The sequence below is a fragment of the Squalius cephalus genome, assembly GCF_949319135.1.
Source record: "Squalius cephalus genome assembly, chromosome: 19".
NCBI classification, from domain to species: domain Eukaryota; kingdom Metazoa; phylum Chordata; class Actinopteri; order Cypriniformes; family Leuciscidae; genus Squalius; species Squalius cephalus.
The window spans coordinates 9,988,229-10,015,015 of record NC_137140.1 but is presented as its reverse complement, the minus strand read 5'-3'; the positions used below and the strand labels follow the sequence as shown (position 1 = coordinate 10,015,015).

The 26,787-nt window shown below is 37.9% G+C and overlaps 1 protein-coding gene across 3 annotated transcripts; it reads right to left on the bottom strand.

The window, feature by feature from the left end:
* Window positions 1-4: 4 nt before the first annotated feature.
* Window positions 5-22,978, bottom strand: vps35l (VPS35 endosomal protein sorting factor like). Of its 3 annotated transcripts, none has more exons than XM_079850706.1 (30): window positions 22,917-22,978; window positions 22,381-22,480; window positions 21,582-21,758; window positions 20,373-20,489; window positions 20,263-20,287; window positions 19,726-19,802; window positions 19,512-19,640; window positions 18,383-18,467; window positions 17,295-17,351; window positions 17,114-17,210; window positions 16,047-16,094; window positions 15,872-15,965; window positions 14,209-14,409; window positions 12,000-12,046; window positions 11,385-11,496; window positions 11,161-11,277; window positions 10,373-10,426; window positions 10,198-10,278; window positions 10,050-10,112; window positions 9,414-9,499; window positions 9,200-9,280; window positions 9,045-9,108; window positions 5,224-5,322; window positions 4,506-4,583; window positions 3,601-3,715; window positions 1,835-1,974; window positions 1,588-1,753; window positions 1,368-1,486; window positions 380-526; window positions 5-301 (listed from the first exon to the last, which is right to left on the bottom strand). In XM_079850706.1, exons 1-30 carry the CDS (start codon window positions 22,931-22,933, stop codon window positions 203-205), a joined length of 2,892 nt encoding a protein of 963 aa, XP_079706832.1. In that variant the 5' UTR covers window positions 22,934-22,978; the 3' UTR covers window positions 5-202. The 3 variants fall into 3 exon arrangements, with proteins under 3 accessions (XP_079706832.1, XP_079706833.1, XP_079706834.1); XM_079850707.1 differs by lacking the exon at window positions 22,917-22,978 and adding an exon at window positions 22,723-22,842 and having other exon boundaries at window positions 6-301; XM_079850708.1 differs by lacking the exon at window positions 16,047-16,094 and having other exon boundaries at window positions 8-301; window positions 15,872-16,008; window positions 17,079-17,210; window positions 22,917-22,951.
* Window positions 22,979-26,787: the final 3,809 nt, after the last annotated feature.

The window sequence follows — 26,787 nt, the reverse complement described above, 5'->3', positions numbered from 1 at the left end:
TCTTGAACAAAATCAACAAGGCATTATGATTTGGAGTATTTTATGACATAATTCCTATGTTATGCACACAAACTGTACAAAAACAAGTGCAAACTGACACAGACAATAAGAAATATGAATAGGTCATGACTAGATTTTTGATAGATTGAACTACTGGTTAGTTTTAGTAATGGTTTCAGGGTTTCTGACAGCCTGTCACGCGTTAGGCTCGGGACTGCAGAGACAGACGTGCTGTGATGTCAGAGAGATGGCTCATGTCAGCCAGCTGTGCCTGATGTTTGATGTACTCTAGAGTCCGAACCTGGAGAGGACGAGAGACGTGGGTCAAGGCATTATATTTGCAGCAGAACGTCACCGCATGTGTGTGCATTCGACTCACCGATGTGCGTGTCTCACAGAAGCCGTGTTTGTGACTGAGGTTCCACAGGTTGACAGCCAGCTGGTTGAGTTTGTTGTTCCGTAGATCACCGTGAGCCAACAGACAGCCGAACAGAGAGAAGGCCAGACTGCCCTGCCTGCGCACTCCCTTACACACACACACACATCAGCACAGATATAACATATCAGACATGCAGCCATGCAAAATCATACACATTAATAATATTACACACAGTGTTGGGGAAAGTTACTTTTAAAAGTAATGCATTACAACATTGTGTTACTCCCTAAATAATTGTAAACCTGAACTACTCTTAAACCTAATTGTAACCCCTGTAGTTACCTTATATTACCCAGTACTTTCTTAGGTAAGAATACTGTAAATACACATAAGTGCACATACTGTAAAAAAAAAAAAGTGCTTATTAGTATGGTTGAATTGGATCATCGAAGGTCAGCAGCAAAGACACTGGTTAATAAAGTAAGATTAAATATTATATTTGTGTAATTTAACATGTAATTATTGCAGGTTTGTGTGATATTCTGAGTTTAAAATAAAGATATACTTAACATTGCTCATATTTATAGCAATATCTCCTCTCAACCCCCAAAAATAAAAGCACACTGGATCTTCACATATCAGAAGTGAATCTTTGGTGGTTTGTTTGTTTAAATCGGTGTATTAAGATTAAAGGTGAGAGGTTACCATCACAGACCTTGATTTATTGTACCATAATGATAATGTGTACAATACACATACATTAGCATTTCGACCGATTAATCTGCAAAAACTATAAATCGGTCGCCCTCTAATGTACATTGTCAGCAAGCACATTTCCATTACTTTTTTCTTTTATTTTGATCATTATAAATGTAAATTCTAACAAGCTATTATACTATGATATTTTGTTATCTAATGCGGGGACATTCATACATTTATAAGATTACAGATACTTTTTAGAGACACGGTATCCTGGATTAATACTCACCTCATCTCGGCCCAGAGTCTTTAAATGATCCAGAACCTGACCAATCAGAGTCTCACACAACTTGTTGATCTCTGCGATGAACTTGGGATCTCCTCCATAGAGGGTTTCATTGGAATCCACTGCAACAAGAGCAAAAGTGATTCCGTTTAGAATTCAACGTCAGAAAGACTTTAAGATGATGTTTATTAGAGTGGCTTTCTGCATTGATTCAGTGCGGTACCTTTAGGAATGGTGTAGAGATAGCTTTCCTGGCTCATTGCTGCTAGCAATGGTAAAGCACTGATGTAGACGCGGACCTTGGCATCACTGTTGTCCTCCCAGGTGTAGTCCTGCACCATATTCAAGAGCCCTCGCACCAGATACAGCACACCCTGCTCCGGATGGTCCTAGAGAGATATTGAACAATGGCGCTCAGATATGCACTAGAGACAAGGCTACATTCCTGCAAATGTTTACGCATATATTACCGGCACTACGAGCAGTGTGGAGAGGAAGTTGTTAATGAATTCGAGAAAGAAGGGCTCCGATGATCGCTGTTTTCCCTCAATGCTGATGGTACGCGGGACTTCTGGCAAAATACTGACCGCTGCCTTTAGAAATGCGTCCGCTGAGAAATGGAAGCAGAAATGAATTTTTCTCAAACATTTTCTCAGTTCATATCAAATCCATAATATCACACCCAGTCTTGGTCAATCATGGTAGAGGCTGCTCTCTGAAACTGATCTGAGGTCAGTTTTGTACACTACCATTCAAAAGTTGGCAGTCTTCAAGATTTTATTAGCCTGGCTAACGTCAGACCTCTTCTCATTGAGACGTGGTCTGGGAACCACATGTTCATTTTCTCGTATTTGAGGCGTGGTTTACGAATGCCCAGAGCCGTTTATTGGGCGCTACGAATGTCTATCAAATGCGCCTCTACGTAGCTCATAGCCAATCGTTTCAATTATACCAGATGACGAATGTAGAGCGACAGAAATTCGACGAGGAAGAAGACGAAATAAACTTGCGTTCTAAACTACTTAGAACACTATCTAAGGCTGCATCGAAAGGTAACTTCGCGTCTGATTCCATGTTGGATCCATAGATATAAACAAACTGCTTCAGTGTGTCGCATAGACGTCGTCATCGTCTTGCTGCTCTCTCCCCGTTCTGTGATTGGTCCCCTCGCTGAGGCGAAAATCTGGTCCATGGTATCCAGGCTGCCTAGCAGCGTGAATAAAATCGCGCTGCGCTCAAGGCAGCATGGGGAAACCCAGGCTAAGATTTTATAGTGTTTTTGAAAGAAATCTCTTTTGCTCACCATGGCTGCATTTATTTGATAAAAAAACATACAGTAATACTGCGAAACATCACTACAATTTAAGGCTACGTTTACACGACAACGATTTGCTTAAAATGGAGTTATTGTTTTTTTTGAGTTTTCCGTGTACAGACGACACCATTAAAACAATCCCCATTGACACGGATCCGCGAAAACGACTAAAAACGCTGTATTCTGCTGCCAGGCCATTAGATGGCGATGAAACACTATAGACTGAACACGTAATACGCATGTGCGTGACGTCATCGTCTTCAGAGATTCGCGTTTTTGTCATTTAGACAGAGACCGCTCTCAAAAACGTGCACTTAGAAACCTGTTTTCAAAAGTTTGCGTTTTCAGGCACCCAAAACGCTGTAGTCGTGTAAACAGCCCCGAAAATAATTGATTTCTATTTTTATATATTCTAAAATGTACTCCTGTGATGGCAATTTCATTAAGAGAGCTATAACGATAACTATATTAGTGTTCTAAGCACGCACTGCAGTTCTGTCGCGTGCCGCTTTAAATCTTTAAAGCAGGATGGATTCTGATTGGCTGTCAGTGCTTTTATCATTCATCATCTAGAAAAAAAAGTCTGCTATTCATTTACATTTAAATCCATTTTTAAAACTACATATTTATCGTTATAGTTGTCGTCTTTGGTGTGAAAGGGCCTTTATTAAGGGAATAAATTACATTTTAAAATATGTTAAAATAGTAGAGTTATTTTAAATTGTAATAGTATTACACAATATTACCATTGTGACTGTATTTCCTTGGAGAGCCGAAGAGACTTCTTTCAAAAACATTAATCAAATCTTAAAGATTCCAAAGTTTTGAATGAAGGGTCTTTTAAATCCTCATTCTCCATTAGAGGCAGGAACAAGGATGTACAAAAGGTATATTTTGTGTATGGGAGGCTCCAGCACTCACCCTGGGACAGACACTGGTTGGCCAGCGCTACCTGTCCAGAGAGCAGGTATAGGTTGAGACGACTAAAGATACTCGTGAGAGATGGAATAGTGATGAAACTGTAGGCAGCACACGCCTGGAAATAGACAACACACAAGAGGCAGCAAAAGCTCAGTCACTTATAGGATAAAACAGGATAAAGTCATTTAAAAGGCACTTAATATTCAGTAATATTATCGATTTGATTGCACTGACACTATTTGATGAGAACAAAACTTGAACGATGATGACCACTGTTTTCTGCAGAGCTGCTTTATAGCTGATTCTACTTCATGTCATAATTGATAAATTTAGCAATATCGACAGTTATTGAACTGAATCAACATTGAACCGAATTGATCTGAATAATGACACTCTTGTCTTCTGTAAAGCTGCTGATAGCTGAATTGAACTCATTTCAGAATTGAAGAACTTTACAGTTATTGAACTGAATCAACACCATTGTCTTCTGTAGAGCGGCTTTACAGCAGAATTTGAATCTTATATTTGATGAGGTTTGCATCATTGATCATTATTTTCTACTGTTTATTACTGTAAAGCTGCTTTGAAACAATCTGTATTGTATGAAGCGCTTTATAATTAAAGGTGACTTGATTGGATCCAACATTATTAGGTGGAATCAACCAAACCTGTCAAAAATGTCCACATTTCACTCCAAAAAGAAAAATTTTACACAGGGAAATTAAACCTACATTAGACTATATTATTTAATAAAAATTAAGCACATTTCCTTCACTTGTCATTACTGTAATGCAGAAAAAATATAATTATATAACTACCTTACACATCTTAGTGATTTATTTATTTTATTTAAAAGTTTTTCATGAGATTCACACATTAATATTTTGTAAAAAGAATAAACCAACCCTGACAAAAGCAGCCGTTTTACGTGAGTGATTGCCTTTCATCACACGTCTGGTCTCCATGGCTAACTGATTCACCGTCTGTAAGAGAGACCTTCATTTCAGTTCCTCAGCGCTCCATTACACTAACAGATTAGACTTTACAGCATTTTCCAAATAGTTTTTAATTTGTTTACTAGTATAAAACACACAGGACATTAAAAATATATGGTAAAAGACTTAATACAAATAATGTTTCTTTTAATAACCTCTGTATCATAAGCAATTGTTAAGGCATGCTTATCAGTTAGCAGCTGAGACTCTTTTATATTACTGATTACATTTTCGTTTAAAGTTCCTGTAAAATTATTATGGACAAAATTTGAATTGGTCCCAAAGGATGTTAAACTCGAATTTGAATTGGAATGACAATAAGAGGAATTTACTGAACTTAAATTCAAAGAAATGCATGAGTTGATTAAAGCTAATAATTAAATCATAATAAAAACATACATTTAAAAAAAAAAAAAAGTCTATATTTTATTTGTTTACCTGGATGTCATGTGACCAACATCAGATAAGTGTGAACATGCAGATGTGTTGTTAAATTATTAAAATATGAAAATAAAATCTCAGGAGGTGCTTCAAGTAAATATCTGACATTAAAGGGTTTTGACTGACAGAAAAGGTTGGGAACCCCTGATTTAATACATAACACTTGCTTAAGACAAAGGGTGCTCACATGTATCAGGTGAATGATGACGGGCTCTAGATTACAGAAGGTCGCTCGGGCTTCTACACAGAAACTCAACTGCTGTTCAAAGTCCCTCCCGAAAGACACCTAATGAAACAAAGGACCAAAATACAAAAAAAGTTAGTAAGACTGTATAGGTCATATTGTAGATGCCGACTCTGACCGTACCAGTTAAAGGGGTACTATAGCACTGGTAAATTGAAGGTAGAAAAAATTTAACACCCATGATGCACTGGGCATGTTGCCATCCAAGGCCACTTCCAGTCTGCTCATTTTGGATAGGCTTGATCAGAGTCAAATACCATCTTGCTTAAGTAGTAAACTTTCAGTCACAATGGTGTTGTTCTGTATTGTTACCGGGTGCAAGATTTCAAAGAGTAAACATTTAGTGGGAGTGAGTTTCTTTCGGTTTCCTGTGCAGACTCCAGCGCGTTGAGGGCAGTGGCTAAAGGATGCAAAGAATCATACATTTGAAGAGAACGCCACAACGAAAAAGCTGAAAAACTTTTGTATTTGTAGTCAACATTTCAAACTTGATGACAAAAAAACAGTGTTTTAAGCCAAACCTAGGGGGGGTAAAAAAACTGCCATTCCATCAGTTAATTTGAAAGAAGAGGAAGCTAACCCCCGAAGCAAAATGCCATTGTGTACAACTAAGAAGGCTGTTGCCATAGTGTTCCATTTGTAGCAAAATTCTGTTTAAAAAGTAGACAAAGTATGATACAATTTTCAGTGATGAACCTTCTCTTACAATAACAACCCTCTGTCGATCCAACTGTGCATGGACAGGGACACAAAAATGCGGAAGTACAATCTAGCTTTCAAGAAAGCCCTAGAGCCCATTGTTCGTTTCCATATACTACGAACAGTGTAACAATACAAAGTTGGTTGAAAATCAGCAAACTTGCACTTTAAAAATGTCATTATACACTAGGGGTGCAACGGATCAAAAAACTCACGGTTCGGATCGTTTCTCGGATCAGAGTCACGGATCGGATCATTTTTCGGATCAGCAAAAAAAAAAAAAAAAAAAAAAAAGACAAATAAACAAGTTTTGTTAAATTAAAATATATAAAATCAACAGTGGGAGCGCGACGGGTTCATTCCATGAAGCGTGACTATAAACACACTGATAGCGTTTGTGATGGTTTTAGCCCGGTCTGATTGTGCAATGTTGAGCAGCCTTCGTTTTCACTCCTGTCAGCGAAACACCGGGATGATGTCGCTTCAAATGCGTGGCCATGCTTGATGTGTTTCCACGGATGTCCCGATACCACTTTTTCACTTCCGATACGATACCGATGCCGATGCCGCAGCTTTGGCTATTTGCCGATACCGATATCAATCCGATATTTTTATTTTATTCTTGAACTAATACTACTAATAATAAAATATATGGAAGCACTTTGCTCAATTAGCCACATAAAAACATCTCACTCAAATGGAGAACAAATACTTCTCCAGTATAGTCCACAACAACAGTTGATAATGAAAGACTGCCACCCTTTATTCAAAAGACCTTGAGATATGTTTGGTAATTGTAGGCTACCTGAATGAATTTAAAATTAATTTGCTATATTTCAGATCAATATATTTGTTTCCTTAAAATTTTAATTAACTTTAACGTTATTCTCATCTGAATTATAAATCATTTATTTCTGTATAAAATGATACTACCATTAAAAACACATTTGATTTTCTTTTTTAATCAATGTAGAATGTGTAACTTCAAAATAAACAGATTACTCTGTTTGAGGACAAGAAATGAAAACCAATGCAATATGATGAATGTCCAAAAGATGAGATAATTTTTGCTTTTAAACAGCATGTGTGTGTGTGTGTGTGTGTGTGTGTGTGATTGTTCGATCGCGCCCGTGCCTCTCTCTCTCTCTCTCTCTCTCTGACACACACATTCCAGCATACATCGCAGCCTGTTCATTTTGCTGCGTTCACACCATACGCGAATAGAGCGTCAAATTCGCGTCTAGTTCGATGCTTGAACAGTTTGAATCCTTTCGCGCGTCCAAAGCGAATAGGACGCGCCGCGCGCGTATAATGATAAAGCGAGCGTTTGAAGCGAAATAGACGCGTGTTCCAGGGAAGCCAAAATGCTCCCATACAGGGGATTTAAATGACGCGGGGCGTTCAAGCTCCTCCGTTCCTCCGCTCGCCATGACCACGCTGTGTGTGGACTGAACATGCGCACAACTTTTTTTTTTTTTCCTAAATTAATCCGCGGATCACGTGTGTGCCGAACCGAAGATATTGATCCGAACGGATCACGGATCAATGATGATCCGTTGCACCACTATTATACACTCACCTAAAGGATTATTAGGAACACCTGTTCAATTTCTCATTAATGCAATTATCTAATCAACCAATCACATGGCAGTTGCTTCAATGCATTTAGGGGTGTGGTCCTGGTCAAGACAATCTCCTGAACTCCAAACTGAATGTCAGAATGGGAAAGAAAGGTGATTTAAGCAATTTTGAGCGTGGCATGGTTGTTGGTGCCAGACGGGCCGGTCTGAGTATTTCACAATCTGCTCAGTTACTGGGATTTTCACGCACAACCATTTCTAGGGTTTACAAAGAATGGTGTGAAAAGGGAAAAACATCCAGTATGCGGCAGTCCTGTGGGCGAAAATGCCTTGTTGATGCTAGAGGTCAGAGGAGAATGGGCCGACTGATTCAAGCTGATAGAAGAGCAACTTTGACTGAAATAACCACTCGTTACAACCGAGGTATGCAGCAAAGCATTTGTGAAACCACAACACGCACAACCTTGAGGCGGATGGGCTACAACAGCAGAAGACCCCACCGGGTACCACTCATCTCCACTACAAATAGGAACAAGAGGCTACAATTTGCACGAGCTCACCAAAATTGGACAGTTGAAAACTGGAAAAATGTTGCCTGGTCTGATGAGTCTCGATTTCTGTTGAGACATTCAGATGGTAGAGTCAGAATTTGGCATAAACAGAATGAGAACATGGATCCATCATGCCTTGTTACCACTGTGCAGGCTGGTGGTGGTGGTGTAATGGTGTGGGGGATGTTTTCTTGGCACACTTTAGGCCCCTTAGTGCCAATTGGGCATCGTTTAAATGCCACGGCCTACCTGAGCATTGTTTCTGACCATGTCCATCCCTTTATGACCACCATGTACCCATCCTCTGATGGCTACTTCCAGCAGGATAATGCACCATGTCACAAAGCTCGAATCATTTCAAATTGGTTTCTTGAACATGACACTGAGTTCACTGTACTAAAATGGCCCCCACAGTCACCAGATCTCAACCCAATAGAGCATCTTTGGGATGTGGTGGAATGGGAGCTTCGTGCTCTGGATGTGCATCCCACAAATCTCCATCAACTGCAAGATGCTATCCAATCAATATGGGCCAACATTTCTAAAGAATGCTTTCAGCACCTTGTTGAATCAATGCCACGTAGAATTAAGGCAGTTCTGAAGGCGAAAGGGGGTCAAACACAGTATTAGTATGGTGTTCTTAATAATCCTTTAGGTGAGTGTATATCACTATTTATTTTTTTGCATTACAAAATATAATCTTTGTATATTTAAATTTTGATGAAATGGCACAGCTCTTGATGCATGTTTATAACCCAGATCATCTCATTGTTCAAGATGCAGTAGGTGGTTACTAGAAAATAACAAATTTAAACATTTTGGCTTGACATGACATGATGCCAGTTCATATTTTTGACAGTAGCTTCCAGTTCATGCAAATAGGATTTTTTTTTTTTTTAGAACTGATATACAGCATTGTAGGACAGGGACTCACCATACGAATAAATCCGTTGATCAGAAGAGCCAGAGATCTTCTCTCATCATCTAGAGTTAGAGCACTACAACACAAAGACCACATGCAAACACATCAATGTAACACTCTCTTATTCTGCATTAATAGTGAGACGCATTAATATATATCTCACTCACTTGACAGAGTCGTGCATGGTCTTACAGATGTGCAGCAACGCATTGAGAATGACGGGGTCTCTCGTTGCTTCCTGCTGGTGTCTAAACAAAAGAGAGAAACCTTGTAACTACAACTAGAATAAACACTAACCATCCTCTTCCCAGTATTTGAACACTTGTTTAGCTACACAGAGGAAGTGGACTTTTAATATTGAATAGTGAGTGAAAAACATACTTGATAAAGACCTCCATGATTGATTTACACACCTCCACCCTCACACTGTCTTTCTGGAACATGTCCAGAAAGGGCAAAAACTTCTCCTGCAATCATTAAAACTCTATACATCAGCAAAAACAAATCCTTTTATGATCATACTAGTTCATTTTATATTACAGATTATATTTTCTTTTAAAGTTCCTGTAAAATTGTTTATTTTGAGACAGTAAGAATGCAATTTACTGAATTGCAATTCAAAGATATGCGAGACAACAATTTAATGAAATTCATCCAATTAGTATTATGACACAACATAAAAATAATTACCATTAATTTGAATAACTACGCCTATTTATTTCCTGGTATGTAGAATGTATTTTCAAGTCTCAACTGAAACATAGATCTGTAAACTAAGTTTTAACTTTTTTTTTTTTTTTTGACAAAGTTTTTTTTTTTTTTTTTTTTAAGATTTTAATTTAGCCATATAGCACCAAAAACTGTTTTCAAAGGTTGATTGTTAAAATGTAATTTTAGGTAACTTTATATAGCTTATTCTTCCATTTCACAGACCATTTAAGGGGTAAATTAGAGCATTCTGTTCTTCCACCATGATCCATAAAATTAAAAATGTAAAAATGATTGCTGTGGTCATACCATAGAGAAGAGCACAGAGAAGTCATGGAAGTAGGGAAGGATCTTGTTTATCACTGACTGCAGCTGAGAACACAAAAGAAGGGGGATGAATTGTGGCGACATCAACAACATATAACATCATGTGTACTGTATATGTTTTTTTGCATACCTGTGGATAAGCATCCTCGAAAGCTCTGTCTGGAGTCATGTGTTTGATAATGTCAGCAAGAACCGTGTTCACCTCCCGTTTCTACAAGAGAGAAATTTGAAAAGTTTTTAAAAATTCTGCTCAAATAATGATTGGCAACACCTGATGCTTCAGGCAAATAGAGCAGATAACTCACTGTGAAGTGGCGGCAGGTGAACTCCACCCAGATCTCAGCACAGTTGATGTAATCCTGAGTCATAGACATAATACAAACAAAAAGCAGTGAATGGATTTGAGTCAAGTCATCCTTATTTACAGGTATATAGTGCTTTAGACAATAGCTTGAGTCATGAATGCATGAGTTAACTTTTTTGCATTTGACATTGAGAGCATATGTCATAATTTAAAGATATTTTGAAGATGGAAAAACGCAAACACAAATGCAAGAAATGTGTCTTTTTAAATTACAAATTGATATCAAATAAAATACCCAGGTTCCTAAGTTAAGGCAAAGACTTGACAGAACGTCCATTAAGAGTTAGACAGTATTCTAGGTTGTTATGTTTGGAGGCATTGGTCCAATAATTTAATCAATAAACTAGGGTGCAATAAACTAGAAAAATAAATCCTGCTCACTATCCCAACTTATTTAACAATGTTTTGGTCCCATGAACTTTATCAGGCATTTACAACACACATAGCATGTAGGGTTAAAAGCAATGGTCCTAGTACTGAGCCTTGCGGCACTCCATACTGAACTTGTGATCGATATGACACCTCCTAATTTACTGCTACAAAATTGATAACAGTCAGATAAATACAGTTAAATGTAATAGTGGAATTGCATTCGATGCCAATGCAATTCCACTAATGCAGATGTAACTAAGTACATGTTTATTTTCATTTTATTCAAATCTGTATTTAATTCTTATTACAGATTCCCTTTTTTATACTGTGTGCTTTAAAACATTCACAGTTGTTTACCCTTGGGCCGCGCACTTTAGTGATGACCTTCCAGGCTTCATTGAGTATGGAGAGTCTTTCGCTCTCTGGAGGGTCAGCACAGGACAGACTGCGACCCAGAGACGCAAACAGCAAGTGCTGAAGAACAGAGAGAATCATGAGAATAAACTATGACATAGACACTGATATTCACCAAAGTGTTTTGGACCTGTGTGCTGTTTGGTATGCGTGTGTGTGTCTGTCACCTTGGGAAATCCAGCCTCATCACAGTCTTTGATCATGCCAATAAAGTCTGTTGCTCTCGTTGCAACAAATTCTGCCCGGAATGCCCACATGACAGAGTTCAGCAGGAGAGCACTATAGGAAAAATGAATACTGCAATTTCAAACACCATAAATTCTGCAGTTGTAAAATCAAGATTTTTACATTGTCTAAAGACGCTTGCCCATGTAAAAGTCATAACCACAATGCTAGGCTGTTCTGGGTGGCTGCTTAAAGGTCAAAAGAGCCCATCACCAAATATCTATGATATTCTGGTCTCGATGGGAATTTTTTTTGTTTTTTTTCGTCCGTCTGCTAAGCAAAAACGTTAGTCACTCTCAGCCACAAGACAGATTTGAGGCATCATTCGTGCACATATCACAACCAATTCAGTAATTAATTACATGCCTAAGTAAACATCACTAATTTATCAAGAATGTCTGGCTCTATGGTCTATACTGCAGTAGTACAAGATGAAGAAAACAAAATTCCAATGCGACTAAACAAGACATTATTCATAATGAGTCTCAAGCTTAATTTTCATTATTCTTGGTCATAGATATTAAGTTGTAAAATGTTCCTCAGTGAAGAGATCTTACTTGTTGCCCAACTTCTTGCATCTATCCATCATCTCTGTTAGGAGAACCTTTAAAAGACAAATGGATCAAACACATGTAATCAAAATCACTGAAAGGGTCTCACAAATTTGTAAGATGTTTATTTGATCTAAAACTAACAACACACTTAAACCAACTTCAAAACTTTTTGACTAGAAAGTTCACAGCAGAGTTATAAATTAATGTTTGCATTGAGGGGCAATATACAGTACTGTGCAAACGTCTTAAGCCCCATTCACACCTCCAGCGACACGCAGCGCCAAAGCGACATGATCCCATTCATTTTCAATGGAGAGCTGGCGACTACCAGCGACACGAGCGACAGTGACCGTTGCCATGTCAAGCAACAGGAGTCATGCGACAAAAGTTCAGAAATTTCAACTTTATGCAAATGAGCAGCGACTTTCACGAGCGACAACCAATAGGAGTGAAGACTGTGAAGCTCACATCACCGTCTCGAGTGCAGGCAAGACAGGACAGAGTTCCGGAGCGATTTCACTGTTTTATATTATCTGACTGTAAACACATACATGGATTTAATAAAATGATGCGTGGAAAAGAAACTGTCGGCAGTCTTGTGAGTTTGATTCATACATTGATAGTTTGTGTTGTTAATTATATGATGCAGTGAACAGTTTAGCACTGCTGCAGTTCATTTTACAGTTTCCCCTGCATTATGTTGATTATTAGAGACAAGAAAATTGATTGCAATGACGTTTTAGTAATTTTGAACAGTATGAGTGAGTTTAATTTGATTGATCGATCGCTAATCTGGTTAATGATTTAATGCACTGAGCACAGCTGTAGTTTATATACAACACTCTCCAACAGCAGAATGCTACTTTTAATTATTTTAAGTCTTATTCCTAGTCAAATTAGAATGAGATCTTAGTTTCATATATCCATTGTGATTGCATTTCCTAAAGGTATGGCCAGACGTGCAGTCTACCAATAGCATTAGAGCGACAGCAAGCGACTTCACACTCACAGTACAGAGACTAGCGACATGCAGATGATCAACATCGACAAACGCAATCTTTACACTGCTGAGGTGGCACAACTAACCATTTGTCAACTAGAAGAGGCTTGGTCGACCAAAATTTTATTAGCTGGTTAGCTGCAGGAAAATTGTAAAAATGCTCACTCTAATGTTAACCTAGATAAATGGTGCTATTATTAGGAAATGATTCAAGTGTTTGTGTGGAGAGCGCGCTTACTGCATGACATTCAGGTGCTGGCACGATCACTGCATTTAACTTAACATACTCCATCAATTTTGTTCATACAGATAAGAGTAAAGCAAACTGTAAAGGGTCTACTTTTATTTCTGTAAACTCACAAAAACAAAACGTTGTGCTTTTGTAAAATAATGAAAAGTCTGCCGTCTCGGTCTCAGTGAACTTAAGCACATCATAAAAATTCACCAGAACGCAGCATATACTTGCCTCACAGACATGAGGAATATATCTATAGAAAGTTTGAAATGTCTACTTTTGAATGAACAAACTCAAATTCACCCTCATTCTCATTGTCAACAGCAGCCACTGTTTAAATATTTATATTTTAACATTAAATTGGAGTAGAAACCTAATTATATCAATACAAAGTTTATATAAAACTGACTTATATGCAATTGAAATGTTTATATACAAAAAGTTTTTGTGTTGATTATTAAATAAACTATTTAAAAGTTTCGGCTAAATTAATACTTTAATTTAGATTTTGGTAAAAAAATTCATTTCTGTTCATCACTAGTTACAATTCATATTTTTGCTTTCTCATAAAATACTTTCTCATAAATATACCACTTTCAATTTTCTGAGATGCGGCAACTGAACATGGTGTCACATAAACATTGTTTCTACAGTACATGATAATAAAATCATTAGCAAATGTTTGCAGAAACAGGTTGTCTTCTTTGTTTATAATTGTACATCTGCAAAACAAATGCGAGCACTGCACAATTTGCTAGGAGACATGTTTGTTGATCAATATCTGCAAAGCTAATGGTAGCACTGTCATAAGGTTTTCTTATACATTATCTTACAAGCATTTAATGGAACTCTTTTATGGGTGGAAGTACGAGTTATCAAGTAGGAATATTCCACATCTGACTTTGAATGCAAGGTAGGATTAATACAAAGTAAACAATCAGTCAGGCATTTCCTCTGAGTGGAGTGTGTGTATGTACCTCTGGTGCTCTGTATGCCACACACTGCAGGATCCAGTGAATGGCAGGAGAATAGAGGGTCAGATAGATGGGAATCTCCACCCGTTGCAGCCCCAGCTGATTCTGCACACTTTCACCATGAATTTGACGGAACGAGGCCAAAAGGTCGAAGAAATTCTTATTGAGACTGTCCTTCAGATGCGGCGCCACCTCCATCCCAACCTGAGGGAAAGATAGATAGCTAGAGTCTCTACAATATACTTCAATTTCAATCTACAGGGTTTTTGCTTGTTTTATTATCACCATGTAAAAATTGAAAGTGCAGCCACTTTTCCACCATTGGCCCAAACCGTTCTTATTGCTTAACCGTTCCATTCCGTGCCGATCCGGCCCAGCCGGTACGGAAACGGTTTCATTTTCCACTGTGGGGCTGATTACGGAGCTCTATGGAATGTAATACAAATGCATCAGTCATTGCCTTGGTGACGCAACAGCGGTGGAAAAGCGGCTTATGAAACACCACTTCATATAGCAGGGGTGTAAAACTCTGCAGAGTTTAGTTCCAACACACACACCTGTAGTTTTCAAATAACCCTGAAGGACTTGGTTAGCTAGATCAGGCGTGTTTTATTAGGTTTTGAAGCTAAAGTCTGCAGGGCTGTGGCCCTCCAGGAACTGAGATTTGCACTCCTGTCCTATAGTGAAAAAGAAGTTGTCATACTTGAAACCTTTTTTAAATTAGTTTTCGAAACTGCATTGAGAAGCTTCGAAATCTTTTGTTTCGAACCAGTGATTCAGAGTGCGTACCAAATTGTCACATGATTTCACATGAAACAAAGGTTCATTACATCATGGTTCGCCGCCAAAGTGTGATGATCTCTGTGAACCCATGAACTAGTGTCTGTATGGTTTTTACCTTGGATCTCAGATCAATTTTTTTTTTACATTTAATGACACATTTGTATCAATAAAAAATAAAGAGTTGTAGTTAATAGTCTATTATTGGCCTGATTAACCAAGCTCTCCAAAAACAAAACACACCCTACAATTTAATAAAATAACATGGTAACACTTTACAATAAGGGTCACTAGTTAACATTAGTAAACTGCCTTAGTTAACATGAACTAAGAATGAACAATACTTCTTCAGCATTTATTAATCTTTGTTCATATTCATTTCAACATTTACTAATACATTATTAAAATCAAAGGTTGTATTTGTTAACATTAGTTAATGCACTGTGAACAAACAATGAACAGCTGTATTTTTATTAACTAACGTTAACAAAGATTAATGAATGCTGTAACAAATGTCTTACTCATTGGTAGTTAATGTTAGTTAATACATTAACAAATGTTAACTAATGAACCTCATTGTAAAGTGTTACCAATAACATTATATAATTCACTTCATATTTAAAGGTATTACATGATTTGTGAAATTGCATTTGTAAAAAATTTACACTTTTAGGTCTGTAAAAGGTGTTTTTTATGCATGTTTGAATTATTGCTGCATTTACATCGTTCTGAGCAGCAGATGTCACCAGCGTGTGGCGTTTCGAGTGCTTCCAAACAGTGAATCATTTTGCACAGCAATTGGTTCAATTAGTTAAGAAAAGCTTCATTTCTCCCACCACTTGCAAAAATACAGCAAAATACGATCAGAGCGCTTTATTCTTCTCACCCTGCATAGATACGCCCGTGCATATACAGCCACCAGCGGATCTCCTATTCCTCTGATCATCGCTGTCAGTCTCTGCAGCGTCTCCTGAATCCCACTGAAGGACAGAGAGAGGACATCAGACCTAGAAAACTACCCGCCTGCATGAACAGAAGAGGAGCATTGCTCAGATACTTACGACTTAGTCAAGAAGCGGTTGCATTTCAGAAGAGCAGCTTCAACATATCTGCGCTAAAGTCAAGGCTCACTATTACACTTTAAGGTTAAAATTCATATTTATGGTATTTTTTTCAATCTTTCAAAACTTTCTCGAAAACCAGTTCAACCCTATAAAGCCTACTGTATAAAATGTGAAACGCAAAGGCCTTTAAATTATCAACATGATCAAAACTTTGGTGAAAAACCTGTTGTACACAGCCTAATACATGTCTTCTGTCGTCTGGTTGATATTTTATCCTATTTTAGCAAATATAAAGGCCTTTTAATCTAATTCTATAAATGTATCCACCTTCAGGTTGTTGTACATATATATATATATATATATATATATATATGTATAATGCTAAAATGTATCAAATATGATACATCAGGCTTTTGAGGAATGTTTATTTGTACATCTCTCAATCATTGCATTGCATTACATGTTTTGGCCCCTCAATAAAAACTAAAGCTTTGATCATAAAAATAAGCATTTAAATATCATACTAACATATTATTGGCAGATATAGAGTGACAGTTGTTATTTATATGCATTTTATGGAAGTAGACTGCTATACAATTAAAAAGATCTAATTGATTTTCACTACAAGCTATCAGAATTTCATCTTACCTTTTGGCCATATATATATATCAGCAACTGCACCAAATAACACTGAGGTGTTTTTTCCCTCATTAAGTATTAGAGCTTCATATTCTCCTTTAACATACACTATGAGCCATACAAAGCCTGATGTATCAAATATAACTCTCAACAAAAATGTGCATGTTTTTGAAGATTTTGTCAAAAAGGTTGAACCTTTTTTTTTTTTTTAAATGTTTGATTATTCTATTATTTCACATGTCAGGCTTTACAGGGTTAATAACTAAAACATGATAACTCTCTAAACAGTATAAATACTGGTGCTTTTAAAACATTGCTGTTTGTTTTAACACACTTATTTCATTTATCATTTTTAGCTTTAAAATGGATTTTTGGAACAGGCTTAAATACTGGAATAAGAATCTGGAATCATGTTGAGCAGATACAATCGAGGGACAAGCTCTCTGATGGAGGCGATTTTAAAGAACCAGTTGAGACACGTCTCTTTGGCTGTGTCATTCACTTCATCAGCGGAGAACGATTCTGAGAACGACATTAATAGGAAAATCAATAGAAAATGTCAGAGATGCTAAAAGAACATGCTGAGCTTGATGCATATTATTTTACCTGGTAAAGGATGAGGGTCAGCACACATGGTCAAGATCCTGTCATACACCAGACCACCTGCAACACACATGACATCATCAGGAGCAAAGGACAGACATTTTCCTTTTATCTTGCGGCTTTTAAACACAATTTTCATCTTGACCTAAAATTATTGCTGGTGTTTATCAGCACTGACAAATCTAAATCAAAAGAATTTTGCTTATTTATGAAGAAACTATTGCTGCAAAAATCTAGTGTTGTCACGATACTGGAATTTTCAACTTCGATGCAATAACTTGAAAAATATTGATATTCGATACAACAGGGAAAATGTCCATATATATCGCCATACAGATAATTTGTTATCTCCTCATACTTTTTTGTAATTTGGGCAATTTTGTTGTAATAGCTTACAAACAGCACAGGGAGGCTTTATTTGAATCGTTGAACTAGATTTACAAAAGAAGACAAGTAAACAGTCAATAAGAACAAAATAAAGAACAAAATAAGAACACAAACAAATTGAAAATGATAGCACAAATAAATTCAATTGAATAAAGAGACAAATGAAATGAACATGGCTTTAAGCTGGGTCTAACAGTACTATGTAGTAGAAATACTGCAGAAATTAAAGTAATCAAATGTAAAATAACACCGGATAGTTTTTATTGTAAAAATTAAATACAGACTAATGCTTACAATTAAAGTTACAAAAGTCATTCAGTCAAGAGCAACGAGTGATTTTCTCTTTGTATTTTCTTTATTAACATGACAGACAGCAGAAGGTTTATTAGGTTGCTGTCACTTTAAGAGCTAATGCGCGGATCTAATATACTGTTACACGACATGCTAACTATTTACGCTCCAAAACTGATACCTGAAAACTCATTAAGACAGGCATTTTGACATCATTTTGTATGTATTTGGGCGTTTAAACACAAAAAGCCAAGAAAAAGAAGGCAACGTGCAGCTGTTATCGGTGTACCGATACTGCAGAAAAGCAGTATTGGAAATGTTTCTTATTTTTCAGTATCGATACATATCGAAATATTGATATTTTTGATAACACTAGAACAATCAAAAAGATTATTATCATGAGCAACTCTTACCAAAGGTGTCCAGGATATCTGTGATGAGAACAAACTTGCTCGGGTAGAACTGAATTACTGATGTATCAGAGAGCAGCTTGGAGCACTGAGACACAAAAATAATAAGAGGAAAAGTTATTACATTTTGATAGAGATTATGATCTTTTTTTCTTTCTTTTGAATAACATGCACTGATAATTTCATCCACAAGACCAGAAATGTGTATATAATCAAAGTTAATAATAGAAAAACTATTATTTTAACCTTCATTCTGACCTGATCCGTTTTTAAGGGGCAGTTCCTTTAAGGCTTGTCAGTAAACAGCCACTGTTATGATTGGCTAACATCATTGCATAGGAAACGTGAATGAGTAAGTGTTCTAGAAACATATCCATATAAATCCGTCATTTACAGACAAAGCATTATGAAATCATGTACTATGACATGTATTATGAAATCATCTGCAAACTCTCCATTACACTGTGCCTCATTTACCAAACAAAATGCTCCAAACAAACATATAATCCTCCAACGCGATCCGGGACGCCACTAAAATAAACTAACCACTTGTTTCCTACGCTGGGATCCTTCTGAAGTCTGTACATAGACGCAAACGAGCAGCTTAAATTGGACACTTCTTTCACTCTTCCATTTATCCTGTTGATGACAGACTCTAGAGTGTGGATATGTCAGAAAGAGAATGTGCATATGTATACTGTATCCAGTGTAGACAGCGTCATTGATTATAATGGGTTCTATTTGCTTTTGACACGTCACAATGCTCACATCCAGTGTAGGCAAATGTCAGCCGTTAAGCGATTGAATGCCAGTGGGCGGGGCCTATGGTGTGATGATGTATAACTATTCGTCAATGTCTTGCTCTGGAGGCAGTCATATGCAAATGTATTGGCCCGTGTGACATCACATATCCCGCAATATCAAAACGAGCCGTTTTGGGTGCTTGATTAAAAAATTCCTTTTGTTTATAATGAGGAGGAAGTTTTAAGCTATGAAACTTGTAGGATGTTTATTAGTTCAAAGACCTCTTATATGTCATATGATCAAGGCAAATTTGATTTCTCATGTCATGGCCCCTTTAAAATGTCATTTGAGTGCGCACTGTTGGTTTGTGCGTTCACCGTCCTCACACCTGGATGACGATTTTCAGGGCTTTGACTTTCTGGTCTGAACCCCAGGCCTCCTTCAGAGACTGGTTGAGCTCTTCAATGCGGTTCACATAGTCCTGCTGGGACAGGTTCAACAGCTCCCTCTGTGAGCCCTGAGCACACACAATACACACAGCACATTCATAAACACGTCTAGCAAAGACATTAAAGCACAAGGCTTCTCCGGATGAGACCCACCTCCTCTAAGTCGTCCAGCTCTTCCAGACGAGTGCGCACCTTCTCTGACACGGCTGAGCTGGGACTGGATGCTTTACCTTAACACAAGTCAAACTATTAAATGTGTAAAAAATATTGTACAGAATGTTGCTGATGCCACTGTTATGTGATATGTTAGTATCTCAGCACTGGTCAGGATGGGTCAATAAAGCCTAATCAATCTAGCCTATGTGACGTGGTTGTGTATGATTTGGCAACAGGGACAGCCTATATTATTTATTATTATTATATTATCCCCGAATTATTTAGGCATGTTTAAACATTATCAGGAGGTCGGGAGGTGCTCGTAACGCACACGGCTCATCTCGTAATTCCTCTCACCAATCCTCAATTATTTATTAAAAATGTAAAATAAAATAAAATAAAATTAATTGACTTAGACGAGGGTTAATTAATGAGGATTTGACTTTGAGCTGTCAAGCCACCTGGAATAACAACAACTAGAACAGCTACAAACCAAGAACAAATAAAAAGAGTCTTCAAAACCGATGAACTCACTCTTGTCTGAACCCATGAAGAGGTTCTGTAAGAGAAATAAAAGCTTCATTAATGTCTGTCAAAAGTGAAAACTCACAGGATGAGTCAGAGCTGTAAACTGATGCACCTACTATAGACAGTTTCTCAGTGGTGGTGAATCTAGACAGGATCTCTCCACGTTTAGATGACCACGGCTCAAAGTCTAAGCCCACTTCCTCCTCCTTCTCCAGCCGTTTCCGCCCCAACTCCTAAAACAAAATAGTAAAAAGTGAATAAGACCATATTTAACAAACGTTTGATGCGTGTTCACAGACACATGATTATTTTGTATGTATTATTTAGAATTGTAAAGTTATATTAACAAACACAAAAGCATAAAACAGTAACCAATGTAGGACAACCGAAGGCACATTTACATACAAAAAAACAACAACATCTGGATTGCCTCAGTTAGTAAATATATACAAAATAATTATTGAAAATATAAACATAAATGACAATATTCAGTTGTTTTATAGATCAGATAATTCACCACAGGAGAAGAGGAACATAGAAGGGGAACAGGCACATCATTTTAACTATCAACAGATAATGGGACTACTTCCAATATACAAACATATTATATATACAAATATAAATTAAATATAAATTCCAATTTATGTACAAAAATAAAGGTGCAGTAAGTGATTTCTGAGAAACACTGTTGATATTTGAAATCAACCCAAAAACAAACCCTCAATTGCTCTGCCCTCAAAATGCACAAACACAATGCATGAGTGGATGTCTCTTTAAACTATAGAAGCTGCTTAAAGACATCAGTGTGTGGAACAACCTGATGTGCTTCATGTCGCTGGCAAACCTCTGATGTGAGCTCACTGGACTTCTCCTCCTGTATATTGAGGCACGGCATTAGCAATGCCAAAGAACTGGCATACGGAGAGTGTCTGCTCAATGTGGATTCACACAGAAAGGCCTTTAATTCGGAGACGGACAACTTCAACCTCATGTATGGAGTTCACCAGTACCAAGCCAGCTGCACTAACTTCTGGATTAACTGTGTGGAACCCAAACCGCTAGATCTCATCCTGCCCGACCTGCTCTAGAACTGATTAAAATTCAGTGATACTCAATAATACCATGGGATTCTTTGAAGTACCTTTGAAACGTTTATATAGTAATCATTGAATTCCATGGTATGTATGTACTGTGAGTACTATGGTATTTCCATCCGATACTACCACTACACACGTGCTTTTTTATAGGGGTACAAGTAGTGCACATAATGATTTTAATAATACTCCTACTGGTGTGTGTATGTGTGTGAGGTTTGTGAATTTTACCCCAGCAGAGATGCTGTGTGGGAGAGTTGGGGTCTCAGATGCCGCAGCGAAGAGAGACAGTGGGTCGGTCCCATCAAGCATTGAGCTGAGTGGATCCAGAACCACAGAACTAGAGGAAGAAGATGTAGAGGAGGTGCTGCCTTTCCGCCCCCCACGTCGAGATTTAGAATCTGTCACCTGAAAAGAAGACACTTATTTACCAAACTTATGACTGAAATAACCTGTTCATGAAGTTACTTTTGTCCAATGCATTTTACAATTCACTTATTACACATTCAGCCTTCTCTGAGCAACCAGCGGTTTGGTGATTTGGTCAAGGATACACTGAAGCATTATTATAATTATTACACAGCTGCATTATTAGACTTCAGTTAATGGATTGTGTAGAACAGATAGACACTCAAACAAGTAAGATAATAGAAATGAAAAGAAAATATATATATGGAATTATTTAAACAATATACAAAAAAGTTTCCAAAGTATTAATGATCAACATCATTAATGACACACTGATGTCTTTAAGCTTTTAAGTGTTTTTTTTTTTTTTTTTTTTCTAATCTGTTTGTGTGATGTTTATCTGTGATGGAACTGAATGTATTGCTGCACATTTTGGCCAGGACACTCCTGTGAAAGAGATTTTTAATCTCAGAGAGCTCTTTTCTGGTTAAATAAAGGTTAAATAAAAAATAAAAAAAACATACTCAAATGCTGTTCACTCAAAGAGGACTAAATCTGTAATAATAAGCGAACAGTATTATTTTAAATAAAACATGAGTATTTATGAGAACTGTGGGTGTACCGTGATGGCTTTGAGTGGATGATAGTCACTGAACTCCACTGCTGAACGCTCCAAACGACACCCCTGCCATTCACTCTCATATTTACGGCCCCGAGAGTGCCTGTGCAAAACACACATAAAGCTGTCATACTCATATTGATAATCATGTCAATGCTAGATGTGACTGAAGTACAATAAATTGTGCAAGAGGTAGACTGTGTTTCTGGACATATCACCATAATAGCATTGATGTGTTTGATTGATGGACATAATGACCAAAACGTGGTGTTATCATGGTACAAATACAATACCATAATATTCTTTGCAATAGCTTCAAGTACTGTCTATGTGTAGCCTACTCACTCAGTTTCATGGAAGTATCAAAATTGCATCACTGTGCTGTCATAACACTACACCTCCCTCTAGTCTACAGTAATGTTTTATCGCTAGTACAGATATATTACAATGTGCATATTCTTCATTATTCCTCTATTCATTAATTTTACGTCGCGAGTTTGATAGCGTCAAAAACGTTTTAAAATGTAAACATTTCTTACCACTGAACTGTAGCCATCTTCAATCAGTGTCATGTGATGCCGAAGTGTTAGCGATAAGAGTCTTCTGTCATAATAAAAGTCACCACGTACTCAAAGTTATTTATCTGTATGAGGCTGATGTATTTTCATGCCAACTTTAAAGAGGACTTTATTTGAAAAGCATTTATTGTTTAAAAGCATATTTTAACAGATATCTTCTTGGAGATGTAAGTTACTGTACGTGTGCTCAGGTTTAAACCTCAAGCATCCTTCCTAAGAGATCTCATGCCTGAAGGCTCTGGCTTATTTTTATATATATTTATTTCTGGAAAAAAAAAAATAAAAAAAAAAAATATTTTTTTAAGGCTGATACAATGAGCTCATTGAAGTAATGAATACATGATTAGGATATATAGAAAATTTTGCATGTTGTTTTGGAGTTTGCTTAATTTGAAGTCCTATAGGAGTCCTTTCGAGTCATCTCTTCACAGGTGTTGGGGCATCTGAAGTCTGGAACAATGGAAGAATTTATTAAAAATAAATTTCTATACAGTAGCCTATGTGGAACAACAGCAAATCCTCAGCTGTCTATAAGCGAAGCAAAGCTTCAAGGTTTGAATGTTTTATGTCTATTAGCTTTGAAGCATACTAGTGATGGGGGCTTTCGAAACATGCTTAGTGAAGCTTTGAAAATTTTTGCGAATCATTTGCTTCGAACCAGTGATTTGGAGCACGTATCAAACTGCAAAAGTCACATGATTTCAGTAAACAAGGCTTCATTACATCTTGAAGTCTTGAAACATTTCGAAATATATCAAAATTTCGATGGTTAAGATCTAGGGGCCATCTCTGTGAACCCATGATGAACCAGTGTCTATATTTTTTTCTGATCTCAGATAAATTTGATAAAATATGACAATATTATAAAGAGACTAAATATTTTTTATATTTAATTAGATAATTTGTTATTTTCATTTAATAGATTGCACCTTCAATAAAACATTTGCAATTGATTTGTAAAAGGTGATTTTATGCATGTTTGAGCTGCATGTACACTGTTCTGACCAGCAGGCGTCAGCAGCGTTTGGATTTTCAAGCACTTTGAAACAGTGAATATAATTTTTCGAAGCAATTGTTCAATTGATTGAAAGTTTAAAAAAGCTTTGTTTCCCTAATCACTAAAGCTAACATCTATATTTTAGTTTACACTTAAATTTGACTAACTTGTAGTAGATACTGACACTTACAGTAACATTTATAGTCACAGACCAAAAATAGTAAGGGTACTCATGAGGGGCTTTCACACTGGAGGAACATTTTCATATTTCCTATAACTATTGGCGGAAGTACCCACTTTTTGATTTAGATAGCGGCTTCCCAAGGACCACGTTAGCAAAGTATAAAAAAAGAGCAGGTCAGAAGAGCGCACAGCCTGTGTTTGATCAATGTATCTGCAGAAAAATCAAACAGGGCACAGAGCCGGGAACTTGTGAACGTTCAACGGCAGTTTTATAAGACGGCATCCTTAGATCCAAAGATTCTAGTGGCTTAAATGAAGGTTCGCACACAGACAATCAGGTCCTATGACGGCACCACTGATTTTGTATCTGGCCTAAGAAGCTGAGCCCCTTTAAGGAATCGAATGGCAAGAAGGTGTGCCCTCACAAGCCGAAATGGACACCAAATACACTTTCAACGTGGAATAGGAGCAACCTTCCTCCAACAATTCCTGCAAAAAAGTCAGTATCCCCGCAATTGGGGACTGATACGGGGATAAAGACCTTCGCCTGTGTAACGGAGGCCAGCTAATAGTTGCTGTGCGAGTAAACCTCACTCCTCTGATCTCAATAGGTGCTCTAGCGACAGACGCTAGAGGCTGCAGTCTTTAACCTCCTTGTTGGAGCGCCTGACTCTCACGCCGGAGACCTGGGTTCGAGGCCCGCACAGAGCGGGGCGAGTAGGACCCGGGTGGAGGGGTTGCATTGGTGCTGAGACCCAGATGGGAGTGAGGTTTATGGGGGTGAGTGTAACGGAGGCCAGCTAGTAGTCGCTGTGTGAGTAAAACTTCACTCCTCTGATCTCAATAGTCGCTCTAGCAACAGATGCTAGAGGCTGCAGTCTTTAGCCTCCTTGTTAGAGCGCCTGATTCTCATGCCGGAGACCCGGGTTCGAGGCCCGCGCAGAGCGGGGCGAGTAGGACCCGGGTGGAGGGGTTACACCTGCACCAAGCTCCAAATATGCGCTACTTCAATACATAAAGCCCCCTTGTCGATGGTGCCCTATTACTCTGTATTGTGGCCACGATATTGATTGGGAGCCCCACTGCTATAAGATTCTCCCTCTCAGCAGGTAGGCCCATAGGAACCACAACTCAGGCCGAGGGACAGCAGGTCCTTGCATAAGGGAAGACACCATGGTGTCCCTGACTGCAATGTCATGATGCTTGCTGGTCAGCGAACACATGATATGCACATGAGGGCGGACCCTTCTTTACCGACTCTGCCTATTGTATAGGCTGTCTGTGTGTCTGCCCGGATCCCCAAGCAATGGGCTTATGAATGTGGTGTTATGGTGTTCTAGTAGCACAGCGAAGAGCTGAAGAATGAGGGAAATTATGCAAGCGACCGTATTTGTGGGCAGGTACAGTAAGACCCACCACGTCAGCATGCGTCATTGGCCTTTCACGCGTGAATAAATGGCTGCATCTGAAAACCTAGCCAGCTGACTTGTTGCTTTGCTGCCCTGTCAGGCTATGACTTAGCAGGCAGCGTTTATGCATGAAGATACCTCACAAAACTGATTTCAGACAGACTTCTGAGGCAGCGTCACGATTTAATGATCGATAACAAAACAGAGAGAGAGCTTTGGTGACAACCAATTGAATATTGAATTACTACAATACTAACTTCTTGCTAGAAATGTCATCAAAAGTGGGAGAAGTTGGTCAAAATGTACACTTTACACACAAACTGACCACCAACCTCAAATTTCAGACGACATCTTTGTTTTTTAGCTCAACGGTCAGGGAATGGAACACACAGGATTGTGGGATATCAAATGCAGCGAAGGATCCATCTATGCTGCCTTCAAAGATCAATCAGATAAAATTATCTCAGGAGACAAGATGTGGCATGATCATTGGATTTGGACGTGCCTTGTTACCTTCCTACCTTGGTATCCTGCTTGCGGAGGCAGCATTTTTCAATTTTCAGACGCAGTCAATGTGTCTTCAGCCAATGGCGCGACATCCCATAGTCATGTGTTGTACCGAGTGAACCGACTGAAAGGGATTGCCTTTTGGGGGCACTAAATCAGCTCCTACTTAAGAGAAGGGTCGAACCAGCACAATATTAGAAACTGCCAGTGATTTAAGAAGGCATTCGCCATTTTTAAAATGCAGTGTAAACACAGTTTATAGTCTATATATTTACTCCATAAATTTTGCCTATATATTTACTCCAAGAACATGGAACAATAGATAGACTGAATCCGAAGTCCAGGCACTTCTTAACCTTTATGCTAAAAAGGAAATCCAACATGTCTTTGAAGGAAACAAGTGAAACATGATTATGTATTTCTGCTCAGCTAGCGACAGTGGACATCAACCACACGGCAAATGCTATAACACTTTTTCGTGTGCCGTTTACTCTCTTTGTATTAGAGTTCTAATAACATATTAGATAGAAATGTTAAACAGATCATAAACTAATGAAGATGGAGAATGGGGAGTGTTGAGTGCTCAGGCTCTTGCATTCTCAGAGCCGTCAAAACAAAAGTCCACCGCGCCATCAAAATAAAAGTCCTGCACAACAACCAGAGCAGCAGGACGTACAAGTAAGCATTTACGCCACTTCAGAGTTCCAACTACTGGTGCAAATTCAACCAGGAAAAT

Excerpts from the sequence above, each read along its gene's own strand:
- vps35l (XM_079850706.1), bottom strand. Across the intron at positions 3,716-4,505 it reads AAACGGCTGCTTTTGTCAGG|GCGTGTGCTGCCTACAGTTT; the intron begins GTTGGTTTATTC and ends GTCTATTTCCAG. Across the intron at positions 1,754-1,834 it reads CCACACTGCTCGTAGTGCCG|GACCATCCGGAGCAGGGTGT; the intron begins GTAATATATGCG and ends ATATCTCTCTAG.